Consider the following 22,947-nt stretch of genomic DNA (forward strand, 5'->3'; position numbering starts at 1 on the left):
AAGGGACGGGAAAAGAAGCAGAGCCTCCAGCAGCCAGAGGGTGGAGGAAGGAGGAGGGTCGAAGCTGAGTAATTTGATACAGCAGACGAGTACAGACTCACAGATTTGGAAAATATAACAATTGTTTAAATACTTTCCCTTTTTGGTGTTTTTGAGTTTTCTACCATACATGCCCTGCAAATAACACATCAGAGCACCACTATTTATCACAAACCAGGATAAAGGCAGAATAGAGATCAGCACAAGGGACAACTATAGGGAGCCACATAAATGATTTTTGCAGAATCTAGAGACAACTATAACAAAATATTCAAAAAATATGTTAAGCCTGAGGAACAGGGAAAGTGTCATGAAGAGACTTACTCCTTCCTGCCTCTCTAGGTATTAAGAGAGAGAAAAGGAAAAATGCAGTCGGGCTTGCAAAAGTCTGTTATGACAGTCTATCTCATTATAATATAGTTCTAATAATTTTCTGGAGTCTGTTTCTTGATCTGTCAACTTTGAAGGGCATATAGTTTTCTGATTATGATGGGTAGAGAGCTGTAGAAAGCCCTTAAATTGTAAAGGTTTCTAGCGTAGTGTATTGAGCAACCACTGCCACTGTGGGGCATTCTCTTTATTTTAGCACATATTTAGAAAATGGGGTTTGATCCATTCAGCCTTCTATTGTAGCGTTTCATCTCAGCACAATGCCAAACTTTGTTTCCTAAATACTTTAAGATAACTACACATCAATGATGTGCAATTTTTCCTCATTCGCGTTAGAAGCATAGGTTTCTAAAACACAATTGTCAATAGATGGCGTACCAGCATTAAGCACACGAATTCCTCATCTGTTTCTCTCATTCACTTTGCCAAGGACAAATTCTGACAGGTGGTTTTAACGTTACGCATGCGCACGCCGGCCTCTATTTCTCTCCCCCCCCCCATTGGCTCAACGCCCAAACTTCCGAAAGTCGAGTTGGCGCATCCCGTTTCACGTTTCTTTTCATCCTGATATTCTGTAAGCAGGTGGGAGTAAATTACCTACTTCCGGAAATAATCCCTCCCTCCCTTCAACAAGTCCTCGCCACGCATGCGTGTTGCTCGCTGCCGAAGAAACTGTTTTTTTTCCTGCCTATTCGCTATTTCAACTGACGGGATGTAGTTGTTTCCTTCCTTCCTTCCTTCCTTCTCCCCCGGCGATGTGGGTGCGCTTGGAGGAGGAGGCGGCAGCAGCAAGAGCAGCACTAGTAGTCATCGCAGCAGCCCTGGCACCAGCTCTTGCGTGGGGTTGAACGGCTGGTGCCATTGGCGTGCGTCAAGATGGCGTGTGTGCTGGAGACACCACTCCGCATGAGTATCCTGTCGGTAAGTGCAGGCCCACACCAGCAACGGCAAGGCTAGTACTTCTGCTTCCTGGTGAAGGCAGTCAGCCGCATTAGGGCTTCCGTTTGGCGGTCTTTTTCTCTCTTATCTTGGCTGGGGGAAGCAGGGTTGGTCCTCTGGGTCCGGCTGGGCGAGTGAAGGACTACCTCTTAGGTTGTTCCTAGCGAGTCCCGCCCTCCTGGAAGCTTGTCTTGTTTTTTTCCCCCCTTTCTTGCAGCCAAGCATAGGGAGTAGGAGAGCCTTAGCTGCTTCTTTTCGCTTTGAGGTGGGCTGGGGAGATTTGGAGATGTCCAACTGCTGGACTTTTCCTGTGAAGGAAATACAATTGCTAACCCCGGCTGCATTATTTTCTGGATTAAGATGTCACAGGGATAAGAACAGTAGCTCTCGTCTTGTATGCAAAGACTTTGAGGGAAGTGAATGATTTTCTTATTGCATTTTCCCTCTTTATTAGTTTTATGAAGTAAAAAAATCTGCCAGATTTTTTCCTCCATACAAGTTCTGACTATTTTTATGAGAGGGGGAAAAACATGTATAAGTCATTGATTAATTTTAGATTTAATTTTTTAAATGCCTGATTTATTTCCTAATGTTGAATCTGAACACAATTAGAGGGGCATTCTGCAGATGTCTAGAAAAAAAGTTACAGCAATTGCAAGTTCCACCTGCTGTAGTTTCCTATTTTGCTCAGCTGTTAATTGTACAGTATAATTCTTTTTTTTTTGTAGCAGGTTACAGTGAAGTTGCATTGAGTTAGTTTTTTAGCATAGACACAAACACAAAACACACACACTTTCTCACACACAGAGTATATGCACTAAAAAGTATATTCCATTCTGATACAAGTAGTCACATAAGTCTTGTTTAGCCAGTCTGTGTTGATTTCCACTTTCTGTAGTGCTGTAGGTTGGGTGGGGAGGAGATGATTATGCTGCTATAGCTGCTACTTCAGTATCGCTTATAAATATGGCTGTATCTGTGAAAAGGACATTTAAGGAATGTGTTGCTTTAAACATGATTTTGTTAGGATTCTGTCTTTGCAAAAATTATTATCTTGTAAATTGGATATGTTCTAATACTTTGAAAGGGTTATAAGCAAGTATGGAAGTCTTGGGTCTGTACATTGATTTTATACCTAATATCCATTGAAGAAAGAAAAAAAAGTTAGTTTGTACTGTGGACAATATTTCTACAGCAAACCATAGTGTTTTATGTATATATGTTTGTGTGAGTGTGATTATAGAATTGTTTTTTGTGCTAAAATTTGTAGTCAAGTTTCTAAATAAGGAACTGTAAGGAACGCTTCATTTAATGAACTGATTTCAGGAATGGGTTTTGTTATTCTCGATCATCTATTGAATCAGAGTATACAACCCATATTGAAATCATTATTTAAATAATATTTGCATCATTTTATATTTCTACCTATAGAAGCAGAATGATATTTTTTAAAATTTGATTTATCTCAGAATATGGATTTGGCAACATCCCTAAAAGAAGCTGTCTTAAATCTCTCAATAATAGCATTAAGTGCTAAAATATTAGCTTTACTATTAAAAAAATATTTCAAATCTGTAATATCAGCAGTTGATACAGCGTAATTTCTTCAACAGCTCCCCATAAACACTTTTGGTTACTACAGTAGGCACATTTATATATAAAAATGTATTTTTATCGGGCAGCGGAGATAATTTTCAGGAATCCTGAAAAGTCATTTGAAGACAAGATGCTGCCATGAATAGTAATGTGTTGGTGATCAGTTATAGTTGTACTAATATTTTTTATCTTCCGAATGTCATATTGTAAGTCTCTGGAGTCTCTAGAAATGAAGTGGCATGCAAGTTGTAATAAATGAAGGTCAGATTTCCTTGAAAACAAGTATTGAATTTTCTGTAAATCAATGTAATTCTAAGAATAACGTTAATGAAGAAAATTCATGTCTTTGTTCAAGTGGACCAGTAGCAAGTCTAAGCATATTTGGCTAGTGTTACATGTGAATGAAATATGCACTGTACTGCTACTTATAAAAATCAATATGGATAGACCTCCTTGAAAGCACAATTTTTCTAGGCATTATTTGCCTAGAAATCGGGTAAATCAAGGCAACCTTGGCTCCTTTATGACTTGTGGACTTCAATACCCAGAATTCCTGAACCAGCCATGCTGACTCAGGGATTCTGGGAATTGAAGTCCACAAGTCATAAAAGAGCCAAGGTTGCCTACCCTGGCCTAGATCTAGAGATTTACAACCGTGCTTGTAAAAATAGACTTTTCTTTGCCTGTGTTGCTTATGTCAGCTCTTCTAGTTGGCTTTATTGAGTAATTAGAGCGTGGTACAAAAGCATAGTGATTTTCCCCCAAAATGCTCAAACACAATTTTTCATTACTGCTTACCGAAAATACTTGGTCATGAATATTGGGAGACAAACTGTGTTTTACTACTTTGTGGAAAGACTTCCTTCTTAAGGATTCAAAAAATGATGTTAATACATTTCTGTGTTTCATGAGAAAAAAACACTTCAACTGCTGGGATAGTTTTTAATAAGTATATCAGCTTCCTAGATGCCTAGAAGGAACCACAATAGTGTAATATACATTATGACTTCACACAAATTATGCACATTGTGTAACCTGTTAATTGTATCACGAGGTGAATGGCATTTAGTACATAATTTGTATAGTAGCATTGGGATGTGACTGATGTCACTTTCACCTTCCTTGCTCCTGTACCCATGTCAATGACATTTTTATTAAAGATATAAGCCATAGAGAGGCAAAGAAGAAAATATTTCTCTGCTCACTCTGTGCCATGATTTTGTATAATCAAGTATCGTTCACCTGCATTTTTTCAAGACTATTTTTTTACAGGAGATTTTTAGCTGCATCAGTTTGGTTGCCTTCCTACACTTTGTCCAGACCTATGATATCCTTGAATTATAAACTATGCATAAGCCAGATTTGTACCCAATACTTTAGGTGCAGACATAGGGATTTGTATTAAACATTACATTGTCGGCTTTTTTATTATTTTTTGATCATCCTTATGCAGTTGCCTTTTTTGTCAGCCGCTGCATACAGAGTTGTTGCAAGCCGGGTGGCATACAAGTTTAAAACTAATATTTTTTTCTTGTTAATTATAGCCAATATTGTTTTCTTGGAAGTATTGTGGAAGTAGGTTGCCATTGCCTTCTTCCCAAAAGATTTTTTTTTTTTTTTAGTTTCCCATTCTGGTATTCGGTATAGATCTCTTATTCAAATACTGTACTAATCGAGGCAAATCTGCTTAACTATAGGCAAACGCTACCACCTGATGTGATGGAAAGCAATACAGGTAGTTCTCAACTTACAACCACAATTGTGCCCAACATTTTTGTTAACTGAGACATTTATGAAGTGAGTTTTGCCCCACTGTACGACATTTCTTGCCACAGTTGTTAAGTGAATCACCGCAGTTGATAAGCTAATAACCCAGTTGTTAAGTGACTGCGGCTTCCCGTTGATCTTGCTTTTCAGAAGGTCGCAAAAGGTGATCACATGACCTTGGGACACAGCAACAATCATAAATATGAACCCGTTGCCAGGCATCTGAAATTTGATCACACGATCATGGGGCGGCTGCAACAGTCGTAACTGGAAAACAGTCATAAGTCATTTTTTTTCAGTGCCATTGAAACTTTGAACAATCACTAAATGAATGGGTGTAAGTTGAGGACTACCTGTACTTATTACAGATAGTCCTCGACTTAACAACCATTCATTTAGTGATTGTTCAATGTTACAGAGGCACTGAAAAAAAATGACATGAGTATTTTTCACAGTTATCACCGTTATAGCATTTCCATGATCATATGATCTATTTTTTTATTGTTGCTGTTTCCCAAGCTCATGTGATCACCTTTTGCGACTTTCTGACAAGCAGTTGTGCTTTGTGCTTGATCCCTGTGTAATTTTTATATTTTGAACGAATAAAGATTTATTTCTTACAGTCTTTTTGAGAATATAGGCACTTGTAGTGCTTTATCCATGCATACCTAAAATTATTTTGTTATTACTTCGTCAAATTTGTCTCAGTATTATAAAAGCCTTATTTTGCTGATAAGGACTTTTGCTATCAATATGAAGACATTACTTTCTCTTCCTCCATGGCCCTCCCACTTTTAAGTTTGAGAAATTTGGATGAGTGCAAGAGGAAGCAGAAGAGAGGAATGATTTATCGATAGTGAAATTCTGTATAACGTAAAATCTAATCCCTACACGAGATTAAGTTCATTTTGAATTGTATCACAAGTGAATAGAACTTTCAATCTTTCAAAAATCTGTTAGCTATCATTTCCAAAATTCTTCTTTTTAATACTGCTATATAATTAAGAATGGGTAGATGATTAATTGTTCATCTATTGTTCAACTGTTGGAGATTGGAAATCTTTATTACTAATCATACCGAAATTAATTTCAGTCCATTCCTGTTTCTTTTCTTATTTTGTTATTGCTGATATCCATTCAATTCAAAATTCCTATGCTTATTTTTGAATTGAAACAATTATTTTTGCATTACTGTTATATTGTATTTTGGTATTTCTCTGATAAGAAATTTTTGTCCCTTTTCTAATAAAATGAGTTTAAAAATAACTCCTGTCAAAACACAGAGACCAGCTTGCTTAACTATTCTTTCTGATTTTCCCATAAACCTCTCTACAAGTATTTCTATATTTATTGGGGGATTTTGTTATAACTGGCTAAATAAGGAAGGAGAGAAGCTCCTTAAATTAGTATGAAATTTTGAATAAATGGGAGTCCAATTTTATTAACATACTCCAAAATATTTCCTTAGGGTTCAGATTTGTTACAAATAAGTTTTACTGCTTCATAGTCTTGCTTTCTTGAATTTGTAAAAATGTATATTGCTGATGGACCTCAAATGTGTTTGCTTACAGGACATTACAGCCAGTAGTCGCCATTATGTTGACAGATTATTTGATCCTGATCCTCAAAAAGTTCTTCAGGGTGTCATGTAAGTAATACAGACTTTTTTTGCTATTGTGCCTTTAAATTCTTAGCTTTGTTTTAATCATTTTTGTTACTTGCTTTTTATACTTCAACAAAAACTATGTATTTGAGGTATTACTAATGAAATATGCTCAGTTACTATTTTTGTTAATGTATTAATATAGTATTAATCTTTCTTTACTTAACTTTCCACACATGGCAGTTTCAGTATTTTTGATTTGATTTCTAAATCTTGTCTAAATCTTGTCTGCCCTTTTATACATCTGATGGTAATGTATTTTTCCTGTCTGCATAGTATTCACCTTCACATCTGATGAGAATTCCCCAGTGTTTTAAAAGATACAAATTAAGATACTTTTGCTATATATTACAAATTTAAAGTAAAAGTGATATACATCTTTAATTGAATCATGAATATACAATTATGCATATATTTTCTCTTAACACTTGGAAAATGAGCATCTGATATATAAATTATTAGAATTTAGATGTATTAAAACCATAATTCAACATGATTACAATAAAATTCATCTGTGGTTATAAGAATATTATTGGAAGTTTTTGTTTAACCACAGTATATTATGTGTAATGTCATGATAATCATAACAGTGATTACATAAAACAAATGAATTTCAAAAAGTATGGCTTGATTTTGATTTAAGCAGCTCCAGTGTGTCCTGCCATAAGGGAGGAAGAAATCTTTTGCCTGTGTCAGCTCAATCTAGAGCCGTCCACAGGCAGGCAGTCGCTACTGCAACTTTGTATTTCCTAAATTTTTGGATTGCTAACAAAAATTTGGGCCGACAGGGTGCATCAAAAAAACACTTAAGATAGATCTCCTCCTCTTCCCTCCTTGATACAGCTTTATAAAGTGAGAAAGAGACTGTGGCTTAGGATCAACATAGCTGCCTAACGTGCAAGCAGCCCAGGTTCGAATCTCATAAAGGTATGGCTGGCTGATGAGAGCTAATCAGCTGGAAATAGTTATCCCAGCCCCCCTTAATTCTATGTTAGCAATCCAAAAATTTAGTGTATATATATGTATGTATGTATGTATGTATGTATGTATGTTTGTTTGTTTTCTGAGGTTTTCGCGGGTATTTGTATGTAGGTCTTTGGTTGTTCAGGTTTTCTCCCGCGTAAAATTGGAAGTGTCTTGGCGACGTTTCGACGAAGTCCCATTCGTCATCTTCAGGCTGGTGTTTTCAGCTTCGTGCTGAAATATATATATATATATATATATATATATATATATATATATATATATATGTATGATATATGATATATATTATATATATATATATATAATTATATATCATATATCATATTATATATAATTATATATATATATATATATAATATATATATCATATATATATTATATATATATGATATATATATATGATATATATATATATGTAAATTAAGGGGGGCTGGAAATAGCTATCACAGCCCCCCTTAATTCTTTGTTAGCAATCACTCCTCCTACTGCTTCATTACTAACACTCAAATCTGTTAACACCCTTTCATCCTCCTTTCTTCTAATGGCATTAGCTCTCACCTCACCTTATTAAGGAGGAGGAATAAGGAGGAAAGAAAAGAGGACATAGAACAGAGGGAAAACATTGATTCGCAGTCAAAAGAAACACGAAGAAATGACTGGAACCCCAGTGAGATTTATAGCAGTGGTAGAGGAGAATTAAATACCCCCGAAGTAGACAACAGGAAGGGGAATGAGGTGAGAGCTAATGCCATTAGAAGAAAGGAGGATGAAAGGGTGTTAACAGATTTGAGTGTTAGTAATGAAGCAGTAGGAGGAGTGATCCGGAAGAACGATAGAAGGAAACGCAAAGAGAGTAACAAAGAAACATCTGGAACACAAATTGACCGGCCAGGTCCAGTGACACGGTGCAAGAGCCGGGTGCAAATGTCAGCCAAACCTATTTGAGTCATCGTTGTTTACTGGCTTTTAGCCCTGACGATGTTGGGAGTCCCCAAAGAAAGCTTGGCGGTTTTTAGTAAAGTATTTTTTATACCTAAATTCTCCTGGTGATCGTATTTTATTTATAATATATATATACATATACATATACATACATACATACATACACATACATACATACATACATACATACACGCCAAAAGCGCACTTTGATTATTTGCATGTTTTACCTTAGGATGTCCTGTGAACCCAGTTAATGTTTTTTGTAACTCATGATTTATAATGTAGTATAAATCAGCCAATTATGTTTTATTTAGTACTAAGCAGCTCATAGCTTGATATGTTTGATCTCAGCCATAAAGAATATATGCTAGCTCTTGCTGTTGTTATATACCATTTCCCTTCATTTTGGATGGAAATCTGTAATCATTTCGGCTTCATCCTTAAGCCAATGAATCATACTGCAATTGAAACAATCTGCGGATCTGCTAGACTTTAGGAAGCATTGCCCTCTAGAGAACTTACTGAAAAATAAAGTCAAGACTTTAAGGCAAGATGTACAACAAAAGGAGATTCTGTAGGGTCATGTTAACTAGTCTTTCAAAACTATAACATAACAGAAAGAGCAACTACATTGTCCTTTCATTTACAGAAAGAAGAAACTATTAGGATCCTGAAAATGGTTTCACGGCTATGATAGCACCTTTAGAGCCTATGGTGGGGATCCTAGGTTCAGGGAGAAAGAAAAAATGAATGAAGTTACAGATGCTTCATCTATGAGCACAGTCGTCCTATCTGTCTCCAGAAAATAAGTACAAGGAAAAAATAGCCGCTGCATATTTGCTTTCTGTACCCAGAGCTCAGTGTCTCCTTTGCTACTTTTCAGTATCTGGTGGCATTGTAGAGACAGGATATGTTACTATTTATTGTTTGTGTTTAATCAAGTTGCCTTACCAGCAACAGCTGCTGATTGGCTGCTTTTCTTTCAAAATAAACATGATGACATTAAGGATACTTTTCTAAAAATGTGTGCAACTATTACTTAACATAGATTATTCGAATGAGTAAGAATACATCTAATGCATGAATAGTGAGAAATGAGATAAAAAAGGACTAGGAACATGAAGTCTATCGGATAAAGATAATCTAAAAATTATGTTAGAATACTGTAAACACATAGTTTTGTGGCACACTAAATCGGATTTGGATCTTGGAGAGAAAGTTCAAGTTGTATAGCTATTTAGTTAGATGCTTGGGCAAGCTATTTATTAACTTTCAGTTCTTTATCTGTAAAAAGAAAAAAAGTTCATAGAACCAGTATTTTGGGAATGAATTAGAATAAAATCTGTAAATTAAAATGTAAGATTAACATTGCTGTATTATTAGAATAATGTGTTTAATTGGCAGCCTAGAAACCAGAAGACCATGAGTTCAAGTTCTGCCTTATCATGAAAGCCAGCTGGGTGACTTTGGGCCAGTCACTCTCTCTCACCTCACTGGGTTGTTGTGTAGAAAATTGGAGGAGGAACTTGAGTTCCTTTATAAAATATTTGTAAAAATAATAAAGATGGAATATAAGTTAAACAAATAAATAATCATAATACTTGAATCAGGCAGGCTGGGGGCTGGGCGGTGTTGCACTTCTTGCCAGCTTTGTGCTGCCCGGGCCAACCTCTTGGCCTGTGAGAGCACCCCGCTGCCTGCCAGAACTGGGCAGGCTGAGCAGCATTACGCAGGTAACGTCGACTCTCACGGTACTCGCAGCGTCCCCTCCCCTGCAGCCCACCAAGCCGGATATGTGAAGTAGGTGAGGGCCATTTGCTGGCCACTTCCAGGCGATGGTGCATTTCTTCCTTCCTCACAAAGGGTGACACCTCCCTAATGTGCGCCCAGGGGGTGGGGCTGACGCAGCAGGGGCTGATCCCTCGCTGTTTCCAGAATGGCCTTGTGGAGCTGAGACTGAATGCATTCCAGCATGGATGGCCACCACAAAATTGTACATTGGCTTCTGGCCAGCCTGTGCTGGGGCCAAGGCAGCGGGGGCCATTCCCTCGCTGTTTCCAGGATGGCTTCGCGGGTCACATGAAACCACTTTGTGGGCCAAATCCGGCCCGCGGGCGTGTTTGACATTTCTGGACTATACTTTTGGGTATAAGGTAAGTGGAGCAGTCTGCCTATCTGTGCTCAGAAGACTCAGAGGCCATTTTCAGCCTCCATCTCAAAAAGATAAGGAGTGTCAAGAAATTACTCTCTCTACCTCTTGAATCATTGAGGCAGCAGGTTGTCTGTAGATGTTGGTAGTAATAGTTGTCATGACTGGGAAATGAAATCTGGATCTTAGACAAGAATAATTTTCACGTTTTCATTTAGTGAATAAACTAAAATTAATTCAACTATGTGCTTAATAGCAATAGTTATTAGCTATTAAACTAAGTGTATTCGATTAATTTGTTTTATCTATTATTTATGTGTAGTTCACATGGTTTAATGATTATTATCATATCTTATGAAGTTTGCACAAGTTGTCTGAGAAGATAGCAAGTAGTGTAGTTTTTAACCATTAAATCTGTATTAGAAAGGAAATAGATTTTTAAAATCTTTTTTCCATATACTTATACAGTTCATGGAAGATTTCTTAAGCATGTATTTCTCCCATTAAGATATAAACTGATAGTATTATCTTGGCACTTAAGATAAGGATCAACAGAATTCAAGAGGGGTTGGGTTTGGTCCATTTGTGCCTAGGTAGAGACTTTAGGCTGATTCTTATTTTGACTCTGTCCCTAGGTTTTGCCACTCCTTCTTCTGCAATGCTTCTCTGAAGTTAGTAGCAATATCTAAAGTTAGGCTCGAAATCGTTTACTAACAACATTTGTTATTGCAGGCATCTTCAACACCAATGAAGGAGGTGGATGGTTTGACCATGTTACATGCTTTTATTTTCTCCATGAGATCTGAAGTTCAGAGGAAGTTTGGACAAAACATTCAAGAGAAATTTTTTTCCTCATTTTCTCAACAGTGGATTAACATTCTTCATTTCTACTTCTAACATTGCTATTGAAAGAAGAAAACAATTGTTTATCAGTACAACATTTTTAGTGTGGGAATATTTACTATTATCTAAAAAACAATTATACATTATGCTGGACATTTTAATTTTTTATAGATTATTGTCTGCAATCTTTTAATACAGATTATTGAGAATGTATTGATTTTAGTATATTTTTAAGAAAACTACGTCAGTGCTTATAGATGTATGAATATGAGATTTAAAGGGGGGTAAAGTCATTGCTCTCAGAGTGCAACAAATTGAAATTCATATCATGGCAGCAAACTATAAAAGAGTAATAACAACAGTGAATTGTTACAGCAGTGTTATAATAGATAATCAGCTTCATAATGTTGTGCATTATTGCACAGGGACATGTCAAGTATTCAAACAAGGAGTTATGTGCATAGTGGCCCACCACAGTGTTTGTGCAAAACTAATTAAAGTTTCTACACCTAATTTTAGAAATTCAGATTTGACCCACAGATTTTCGATGCCTGAAAATTCCATTGCTTTGTCTGGGGATGAAGATTATCATCAACTCCTTCCTAGTAATCCAAAACTCAAAAAAGGATCTTCTGTTCAAAGCAGTGGAAATCTGAAAGATATCACTGAAGAAGCCATAAATCTTGCTAGTGGGAAAATAAAAGAATTCTCCTTTGAAAAACTAAGAAATTCTTCAAATCAAGCAAACTATAGAAAAGGAAGAAAAGTTAAGTCAGACCCATTCAGTAGAAGATCACTAGATTTTGACTTGATTAGTGGACATTTCAGCAGTGATGAAACTTTGTTCCCTCCTATCGGGATTCTAAATAATTGTTCCCATGAAGAAAAATGGCAGGTCAACAGCACCCCAGTTAAGGGAAATGAGAGTTCTATATTTCCTTTGCCTATAGAAACTTTTTCTGATGGCAGTTTTATAACACAAATTTTGGAAAAGCACAAACTGGATGGTTCTTCCAGTGGAGATATTAAGATGTGCTTAGATATCTTGCTAAAATGCTCAGAGGACTTGAAAAAGTGTACAGATATAATAAAGCAATGCATTAAGAAGAAATCTTCAGGTAATGTCAGTAGCGGAAATAATAGTGAGTCATTGGCCAATTCTGAAATAATCTATATGAATTTAATGACAAGATTTTCTTCCTACCTTAAACAGTTGCCTTTTGAATTTAGACACCCGGGTGACATCGTAGAACTGATTAGTAGTTTGTCTGCTTTGGAGCAATCTCATTTCTCCCCAATATTTGGCAATGAGCAACCACCAAGATATGAAGATGTTGTAACTTCTGCATCATCTGTTGCAAAGCAGTCATTTACCTCTAACTTAAAAAGAATTCAGGAAAATAATGATACAAATTCCTCGACCAACCTTATTCACATCCCCAGTGTAGATATTTCCTCAAATGCATTGCAGAACAATATAGATTCTAGAAATGATTCTCATGTACTATCTCAGTTACAATTTCTAAATCCATCGGATTGCGTTTTCCCCACAGAATCTCTCTATATTGTAGAAGAATCAGATGAAAAAAAAGTAAGGGGAAGTTTATCAAGTGTTCAGAGTAAAACAATATGGGGAAATTCAGAGAGCAACCAGGAGCGAGCTGAATGGGTAAATCCTTCTTTGGAACTTACTAAAACTTCACCGACTGTTGCACAGCCTCTATCAAAGGGTGAGCTCTTCATTTCAGCAGATTCCATTGATCAAACCTTTAACTATAATGTTCAAATCCCTAAAGAAGAGCCTAGAAAAAACGATCAAGAAGAGATAGACAAACTTTTGTTGGATTTGGAGAATTTTTCACAAAAAATGGAAATTACACTGAGAGAAACTAATGTTGAGCAGAGTGATCCTAGCTATTTGAAAAGCAGTGGTTTAACCACTGAAAACAAAGACAAAGATTGTTTTCCTGAAGACAAAAGCATGCCTCCTTCCTTATCAAAACTTGTAGAAATCAATGGTCATAAAATGGATGAAGATGACAGAACTCTTTTATTGCGTATTTTGGAGAGTATTGAAGACTTTGCCCAAGAACTAGTAGAATTCCAATTGGGCAAAGGAAGCTTATCAAAAGAGAAAGAAGTGATGCATATTCTTCAGGAAACTTTAGCCACGCCTTCCATTACAGTTGACAAGCAGAGCTACATAGATACAGTGAAGAAAAAAACTGTCTCACCATTAATTCAACAGATGCCAGAGGTTATCAAGGTAAGATTGCAGGATTTTTTTTCATTAACGCTTGAACCCATTAATACAAAAACAATGTTCTATGGGAATACTGTAACAGAAAATTATTTACATGTCATTGAATTTTTCCCTCTTTATAGAATATTGGAAATCTGCCACAAGTCCAAAGTTTCTTGTGCACAATACAAAAATAGACATAGCTTGTCATGTGTGAAAACCATCCAGAATTCACTGGAGTTGGGAGGCCAATAAACTTAAATAAATTTAAAAATAAAATAAAAGCACAGGTAAATCTTTAGTGATTTGTATGACACTTTAAGAATAAACATGCTTATATTCATTTCACTTCCGTTTTTACATAATAGTTGGTTTAAATAATTATTAATTATCCCATTTTCAATCCAAGTTTCCAAAAAAGAAGGGGTTGCTGCCACTTTTAAATGAAATTGTTCCAAAGTACCTGTTTTTTATGAGAATTGAAATCGGTTTTAATACTTTTCCCTCAAAGGCCCAAATATGTCTAACTCTCCCTCCAATAGGTTTGATAAATCAAGATTTCATTTATATTTAGGATTTCAAGGATGACAATTTGCATAATCAGGTCTTTTTTGTTCCCACATGAAATTAAACACATTCTCTGGATTTCAAGTACTGTACCGATTTTGGTAGCTCCATTCTTGATCTAATTTAAAAAGCACATTTTTAAAAGCGCTGATCTTAGGAAAGAGGTCTACTTTAAAGTGTTGTTGTCTTATTGACAAACATGTAAGGAAAATATTTAACAGCATGATAATTACCATATAATGTCTCTTAGACAGAAGGAAGTTGTATTTTTTTAATCACATGAAACATAAAAACTAAAAGAGACTTCAATCTTTTTATATGATAGTCTAATCAGAAAAGTCTGTGCTTTTATTGTGGCATCTGTAGATTATGGCTTTGATTTCATTTGAGATTGATATTTAAATTTGTATCTAAAATTTCACCATGGAACATCATAAAATATGTATCTTGGAAGGTGATATATTTAGCTATCTCTGCAATAAGTCTAACTTTAGCACCATTGCTAGTAGTGTGGTGGGTGCCTCCCTTCCCACAATACCTCTGCTCTGTTACCAGCCAAGGACAGATTGTCTAACTGTCATATAGCCAGCAGGGACAGATTCTGGTGTAGATTATACTTCTTGATAAATAATTGGTAAAAAGCATCCAGAGATCTTTATGCTCAGGGATTCTTCGAATGTCAAAAAATGGCCTTGGGATGAGATATAGACAATTCTTTCTGAGAATAAAAAGACAAGGTATGTTTCACCTAGAACTTCTTGAACCCCAACCCCCTCTCACACAAAAAAATCAAGAAACTAGTAGAAGTGATACCTCAAAAGGACTTTACATCTTTGCTGGGAAGAACAATTTTCTGAGGAAGTAACAAAAATGATGATCAAAGATAGATCTCTGCGAAGGGACCCTGATTTACGAGGAGAGTTAGCTTTCCTTGCAAAAGGCTGTGATTTTGTTCTTCCATCCCGGTTCAAGAAGAGGTTGAAGTCATTCCAGCAAGCCCAGGTTTGAATGTGCTTTATTTTTTCTTCTTATTTGGTATCTCTGTTTTAGATCAGTGGTTAGAATGGTTTCTTCGCTTAGGCTTCTCTATTTTCAGAAGGTTATTTGCACCGAATACCTATTGGTTTAAAAATAGATCTTCCAAGCTTAGTATATAAATATCTTGTTGGTAAATAAAAGGAAACAGGTATTTTTTTCTTTTGGCATTTTCTTCTTGAAGGTGAAAATGTTAAAATAAATAAATATTATTACCATAATAGAGCATGGTAACAAATTGACTTCTGTTTCCTTTAAAAAGAAATGGTCCTGAAAATTTCTATTTATTGTATATGTTACCAGCAATGTGTGACAAGCTGGCATTGTATAGAATGTCTAAGAAATCCTATTAAATGTGTGACATTTTTAGGCAAAGTATGATTATTTTAATATGCTGTATACTTTTCCTAGGTATGATATATAATACTAGACATTGTGCAGAATGATAAGAATTATTTAGGCAGAGTATGAAAAGAGTCATGAAAAGGATTAGGGTTAAGGTTAGGAACTTAGGACCTTAACACTAACCCTTTATTGAAAAGACATATATGAAAATGAAAGAAAAAAATGCAAAATAAAAGACTTTCTTCCTGAAAAATGTAAGAGAAAAAAACAGCATTGACCTATTTGTTGCAACGAAGGCTAGAATTGCATTTTAGCGATAGTCTTTCATACTTTGCCGGTTTACCTTTTGCCATTGCATAGAATTCCTAAGAAATGTGTGAAATATTAAGCGTTTCATACTTTGACATCCCATTTCTGGCACTCGGTACTGTACATTTCTATAAAATGCCTTATTTCATACATTGATAGTAGCATACACATTTTGTACTACATTTCAAATGTATGGGGGAACAAATGCTGACTATTAAAAGTAAAGTGGCTAAGGAGATTGAAGTTGTTCCCAAATAATATTCAGTGAAAAAAACGATTTAATAGTATAAAAAGTATAAAAATGCTTCAAAATAAATGTCAACGAAAACTAGCCCCTTGCACTACCCCTTATGTGGAAAAGTAAAAAAAACAAGGGTATGGACAAAATACACCATGAAGACATAAGTAGCAGGGAGCTGTAAAGAGGAAGAAGTGCTCCTGATAGCAAAATACATTTATGAATTTCTTGGTGATATCCAGTGGCTATTTTTTAGTTATATTTTGGAACTTAAAAGCTTGTCTTCTATCCTGGACAGCTTTGATTAGATGCTTAAGAACTTTTTAAAAATGTACAGTAATAGTACAATAAATTTACAAGATATAGTATATAGAGCTGAATTATTTAATCATATAGGGTGAATTGTCTATACCTAGAATTTCAAAATGTTTTAATATTGTACTTTTCTGAGAGATGACTGTTCTGTATACACACAGCTTGGCTTTTTTATCATAACATTGTTTTGTTCATTGGAAAGACTATTTTTGTACGTTCCTTGTTCACATTGTATAAAAATAGTAATTTTGTTACTTTTTTGTTAATTTTTTGTTAATTTTTGTTAATTTTTTTTTTTGTTGTTAATTTAGGTCCAAAATAAGCAAGAGAAAAAAACAGTGACACCATCTCTAACTCCTTCAAATTCAACAATCACCCCACAGTCTCTATTGTCTACAAATAAAGAAACTGTTGGTGCTCCCTTGTCCATAAACATTCCAACTTTCTATTTTCCTTATGGACTTCCGAATATCTGCAGTAATCATGACGAAATTATTATCAAAGTTGAGGCAGCCTTTTCAGAGTTTGAAGATAAGAAAGTTCCCTATAATGAAATGGGGAAAATTATAAAAGTAAGCATGATTATCTCCTGAATTTACAGATTATTCAAAACTGGAGTTTCTTTTATAATATAGATAAAAATAATAATTTATTAAAGCATAAGGAAGTTTTTGGATGAAGCATATTTTAATTTTGTGTTTATGGCACAAAGCTTGAATGAATACAAATTCTGGTATCCAAAAATGACATAAACTCACATCAGAACAAGAAGTGTTAGTCATTGAGCAAACACAAGTAGATCCTTTGTTGATTTTAGACTAATAAAAATCTGAACATCATAGGTTTAGGTTAGAACTGGAGAATGATCAGGAAAGCAGTATCCTCTAGCTGAGACCAGAAAGTACTTTTGGGTGGTAGCAGAGTAAAAGAATCTATAAGTTCTGGTGGACAAGAAACAAAAGGATAACAGGATCTCTAGCTTTATCATCTTCATCATATATAAAGATTTCTAAATGAATTTTTAATAGAATTTTCATAAAAAGTTTTAAAAGCAGTAAGAACTAATGCAAATTAAATTAAAACAGAAAAGGCAAAAAAGAAAGAACAGAAAAAGCAAAAGGTGCAATTAAAGAAAAGAATAGTGAAAAAAAAGAGAAAGATTCCTAAATATATCTTCAGGGAAAAATAATACTATTTTTTGGGGAGCAGGGGAGGGTTTGGTGTTCAGTCTCATTCTGATTGTAATAATAGTGTAGTGCAATTTTATAAATTTAATACTAATACTACTAATAGTATATCCTCATGTCAATTAGATCAATTGACTCTCTCCAGAGATGTTGGTAAATATAAATTAGACCTCTTAAAATATGTCTGATCTGTCTTCTGTGATATTAAATTCTGATGTATCCAAAATCACTGCTATATTTCTTATTGAGCAAAAAAGAAGCCAGATGTTCTTATTTGCACCTGATCAACTGCAGATACAAATCAACTGCAGATACATAGGAATGAAAATTAGCAACAAAGTTATTGTTATTGTTGAATGATATTTTCCCTGGGCACATTCATGGCAACCAGTTTCAAATTATTGCATCTGCGAATAGTGATGAAAAAGATAGTTCTAATGAAGGAGAAATATAATGAAGAATAAACACCCAAATACAGTATATGCAGCTTAATAGAGCAATAGTAATTAGAAATTAAAAATATGCTGGAGATTTGAGTATTTCTGTTTAGTTTGTCATATCAATGCTACATAAGTGCTGTAAATATTAGAGTAAGTTTGTAAACAACTTTGTTCCATATAGATCAACCTTGTTAACTCTCAAGAGTCTTTTTTCTGCTATGTATTCAAAATGGATTGTGATTAATACAAGTTTTGGTGTCATTTTTCTATAACTTAATATTTGGTGCTATTGCTGTATTATGTTATTGTTATTCTTGAGATGGTGACATTGTTCGTTGGGTGGCATTCCTTGTTTTGAGAGAGGGGCATCAGAATTTAATTTTAATGTGTGCTATTGTGTATACAGGTAAATGACAAGGTTATCTTAAATCATTCATGGTCATTAATCCATTTAAAAATGCAAATAAAATACATTTAAAGCAATCTATTAATCTGATTAATGAGATTAAAGCTTCAAAATTGTTTCATGTATGAAAGATTTGCACAGCAAGAACTATTGTTTAAATAATTCAAATAATAAAACTACAATTTAAGAAATAAGTCTGTGAGATTCAACTCAACTATATAATGCACTGCTTATAATTTACCTGGGTTTTATTTTCCAACATATTCTAATAAAATGGCTTGAGAAAAATAATGTCTTTTCCTGGATATTAACAACAATATTTTGTTTTGTGCTTTTTACAGATATGCGGCTGTCCCCTATACTGGAAAGCTCCCATGTTCAATGCATCTGGAGGAGAGCAGACAGGATTTGTATCTGTACATTCATTTGTGGCCCTGTGGAGAAAGTGAGCACAGTGTAAAAATATTCTCTTAAAACAGGGATCTCCAACTTATTTGTGCGCTAGGTATTTATAATTTTGAAGGCATGTCCAGAGTACTACTGCTAGTTGCCATGATATTTATATGCATTTAGAATGCTCCTTTTCTGTATATATTTATGAGTGTATGAAATGCTTGCTTTCTACGAAGGCAATTCGGAAATAAACCTCTGTCTGGTTATCAGTGACAGAACTTTTATTATAAATGTTAGAAAACTACAACATTACATTACTTTTTGACATCACCATTCAAATTGAGGCACTTGTCATAACATCTTACAAGGTTTGAAATTCCTTAGTAGTAGTCGCTCAACACCAAATCTGGGCTATGGGGGGGGGGGATGATGTTTTTGATGAAACAGTTTCCCAATGAAACTGCTTCATAAGTTCTTGGATGCATCTAGCGAGCATTATCATGAACCAACACCACACTGGAAGTGGTGCCATAGAAAATACCAAGTGTGAAGATGCAAAGGAGTACTGCTAGTGAAGTTCATGGAGCGTGGATCGACCATTCAGCAGTCTACTGTGAAACATTACGAAAACTTAGATGAGCCATCCATAACAAGCGTCGGGGCATGCTGACTTCCGATGTGATGGTTCACGATAATGTTCGCCCGTACACCACTAGATGCACCCAAGAACCTTTGAAGAGTTCCGTTGGGATGTTTTTGATTCCCCCCCCCCCCCATAGCCCAGATTTGGTGCCGAGCAACTACTACTAAGGAATTTCAAACCTTATAAGATGTTAGGACAAGTGCCTCAATTTGAATGGTAATTATGTCAAAAAGTAATGTAATATTGTAGTTTTCTAGTCTGTATAATAAAAGTTCTGTATCTGCGAGTGTCTGTCATTGATAATCAAACGGAGGTTTATTTCCAAATTGCCCTCGTACTTCCTTGTCTATTTTATTTGGCTTCTGTTTAAGAGGATTCCCTAACCTATCCTGATAAGGTTTCTAAAACCTCCCCTCATTTACTCCAGCCTTTATGCTGAGATTCTTCCACTTTTCCTACTGGGACCTTCAGCCTTTCTTCTTCAATCCTCCTGCTAGGATTCTGCATTTCAGCACTGTTTTCCCCAACTCTCTCAACAACCTTCTCCAATCCAGCCATTCCCTCTCCCAGACCTACATTCCCTTCTACCACCACCTACATTACTATGCTTTCAACAACTATTTCCCATGGGGTTTCTAATCTCGTTGTTTTCTCAGCATGGGAAAACAGCAGGATTTTCCAGCACTGTCTTCTTTAAGGGCAACTCGAAAGTGGTTAAGGCCATCAGATATCCCTTTTACATCCATTGATTTCATAATGCTAAATCTCTGTAGAAGAAAATATAATTCAGTGAGGACTTCGCTGCAAGTTTTTGTATGTTTCAGAGGAAAAAAAAATTCTTTATTCCCACTTCACAAATTAGGGGGAAGAAGTTTGATCTAGTGGTTAAGGTAACAGCCTAGAAAGTGGGAGGCTGTGAGTTCAAGTCCCACCTTAGCCGTGAAAACCAGCTGGGTGATTTTGGACCAGTCACACACACTCAGCCCAATTCAGGGTTGTTTCTGTGAGGAAAAGAGGAGGAAAGTGTGTTGTATATGTTTGCTGCCTTGTGTTATTTGGAAATATAATAAGGGCAGGATACAAATAAATAAAATTGCCTACATCATCCTCCATATCTGTTCTGGGTTCACAATATGACATCTGCTTTCTGCCTGGTTGTTATGAGAGGAAACTGTAATATTAGTAAATGAGAGATGGTTCTGAAATAGTGAGATGAAAGTTCCCACTAGTGGGAAAACAAAATGTTTGCAACATCTGCAGAGCTGTGTGCAGCAAAAGAACATCCCAGCTTTCTCACAGTTCAGATAAAGCAGCATGGAATTAGAGGGAGGGGAAAGGACTGAGCTATCAAACATAGCAGGCTATGTTTTTTGTTCCCTGGAGAGATTACTTAATCCATCTAGGACACGGGTGTCAAACTTCCCGCATCATGTGACGTGTCGTGATGTATCACGACTTTTTTCGCATTGCTGGAGCTGGGGTGGGCGCGGCCTCCGCATGATGCAACTGGCCCACAAGCTGGCAGTTTCACCCCCCTGATCTAGGGCAGTGGTTCTTAACCTGGGCGATATTGCCCCCCAGGGGGTGATTTCATTTTTCAGGGGGGCAATGGAACGAAAAGGGGCGACACAGGGGCAAAGGAATGAAAAGGGGGCGATATGGGGGCGATGGAGCGAGAAGTTTTGGGGATTACTTTTTCATACAATGAATTGCTTTATATCTGTCGTACAAAAACATCAGATTGCTCGCTATTAGTGGATTGAATTGTGTTTTCAAATGTTCCTCCTGCTAGCTTCAGTACAGAACACCGTACATATGTGAATACGCATAGCTTATCTTCATGCGTGTTACGGAGCAGCCTCTACCCATACAGTGGCACGCCATTGGCCAGAATATGGGAGATATGGGGAAAAGACTGGAAATAAATTATTTGCATCGATATGTCCTGATGACAATTTTAAAGAAAACACAAAAAGTGTTTGCATAAATTGAAGAATTATTTCCTATGTTGTGATTGAGAGGTTATGTTGGGGGAGGGGGACGATGACAACTTCCTCATTGACTCAAGGGGGCGATTTGTTCAAAAAGGTTAAGAACCACTGATGTAGGGCAAAGAAAGCTGATTTCACTTTTTTAAGTGAATCAGATTTTTACATATCAAAATCATAACTATTTACAGGTGGCCCTAATTTAGCAATTGCCTTGGACAGCAACCATTCACAGTTACAATTATGATGTACAAGTTATTGGTAGATGATTTATTTAGAGCAGAAAATTTCTACATGACTTTTTTTTTAACTTTCATTGAATCAAAAAAGAAAGGAAAGAAGGTAGACTACATGCAGGCAGTTGTCAACTTACGATCACAATCGAGCCCAAAATTTCTGTTGCTAGGTTGTTAAGTGAATTTTGCCCCATTGTATGACCTTTCTTGCCATAGTTGTTAAGTGAATCACCATAGTTGTTAAGTTAGTAACACTGTTGTTAAATGAATCTGGCTTCCCCATTGGCTTTTCTTGTCAGAAGGCCTCAAAGGTCATCACGTGACCCACTGCAACAATCAAAAATACGAACCAGTTGCCAAGTGTCTGAATTTTGATCAAGTGACTATGGCGATATTGCAATGTTCCTAAGTGTGAAAAATGGTCATAAGTCACTTTTTTCAGTGTCACTGTAATTTTGAAAATCCATTAAATGAACGAAGACCACCTGTACTATATATATTCACATTTTGTAGGGAGTTAGGAAGATTACCTTGACGGACATAGGCCAGATCTGCAACAGGGGAAAAATAAGAAGAAGGTATGTTCAAAAGACTCAGGTAGAAGATTTCCTAATTCATAATCATATTTGGGAGGAAGGATGGGGTAAAATATAGTCAGACTTGCAAGATTCTGTTTTTATAGCCAATATTAATAAGAGTAGTTTCAACTTTGTGTTGATTTCTTGGTTTGGTCTACATAGTGGGGCTGACAGATGTGCATACATAGAAATATATAGATATAGCTAGATTTATACTTTATTGTGGCCTAATTTAGTTATTTATGTAATTTTTCTTATTATTGCTATATATGAAACGATAATAACCTTGCACTTAAAGGCAAATGTAACATGTAGCTTTGGCTCTATATTATAGGTATTGATTAAAAGGTTATAGCAGCCTTTCTCAGCTTGAGAGACTTCTGGTTTCATAGATGTTGGGTTCTAGAATTCCCCAAATATGTCCCTATTTGAAAAGTGCCAAGATTGGGTAATACTGAATTAAGCTGAAATCATAGAATGTTTCCCTTTTTGGGAAACTCAGATTGATCGGAATATTCTTACAGTCTTGCTTCTTCTTTGTAGGATTCTAAACAACTGTCATGATGATGCATCAAAATTCATTTGCCTTTTAGCAAAACCTAACTGTAATTATCTGGAACAGGAAGATTTCATCCCAGTACTGCAGGTATGTTTGACCAATCCTTTAAATTCAAGCCTAGAACCTCCTAATAATAAAAACAGTTTGATAGTAG

The 22,947-nt window shown here is 35.7% G+C and overlaps 1 protein-coding gene across 4 annotated transcripts in view; it reads left to right on the plus strand.

Moving 5' to 3' along the window:
* Positions 1 to 931: 931 nt before the first annotated feature.
* Positions 932 to 22,947, plus strand: part of PPP2R3A (protein phosphatase 2 regulatory subunit B''alpha) — a 42,310-nt gene continuing 20,294 nt past the window's right edge. The window contains exons 1-6 of one of the 4 annotated variants that reach the window (XM_039356408.1): positions 932 to 1,350; positions 6,303 to 6,379; positions 8,970 to 13,578; positions 16,675 to 16,935; positions 18,738 to 18,841; positions 22,778 to 22,880. In XM_039356408.1, coding sequence (XP_039212342.1) covers positions 11,641 to 13,578; positions 16,675 to 16,935; positions 18,738 to 18,841; positions 22,778 to 22,880 — 2,406 coding nt within the window. In that variant the 5' untranslated portion in view covers positions 932 to 1,350; positions 6,303 to 6,379; positions 8,970 to 11,640. The other 3 variants (XM_039356407.1, XM_039356410.1, XM_039356409.1) reach the window with 3 other exon arrangements.

The sequence above is a fragment of the Crotalus tigris genome, unplaced genomic scaffold (assembly GCF_016545835.1).
Source record: "Crotalus tigris isolate CLP2741 ecotype Arizona unplaced genomic scaffold, ASM1654583v1 scf7180000018824.943158, whole genome shotgun sequence".
NCBI lineage: Eukaryota > Metazoa > Chordata > Lepidosauria > Squamata > Viperidae > Crotalus > Crotalus tigris.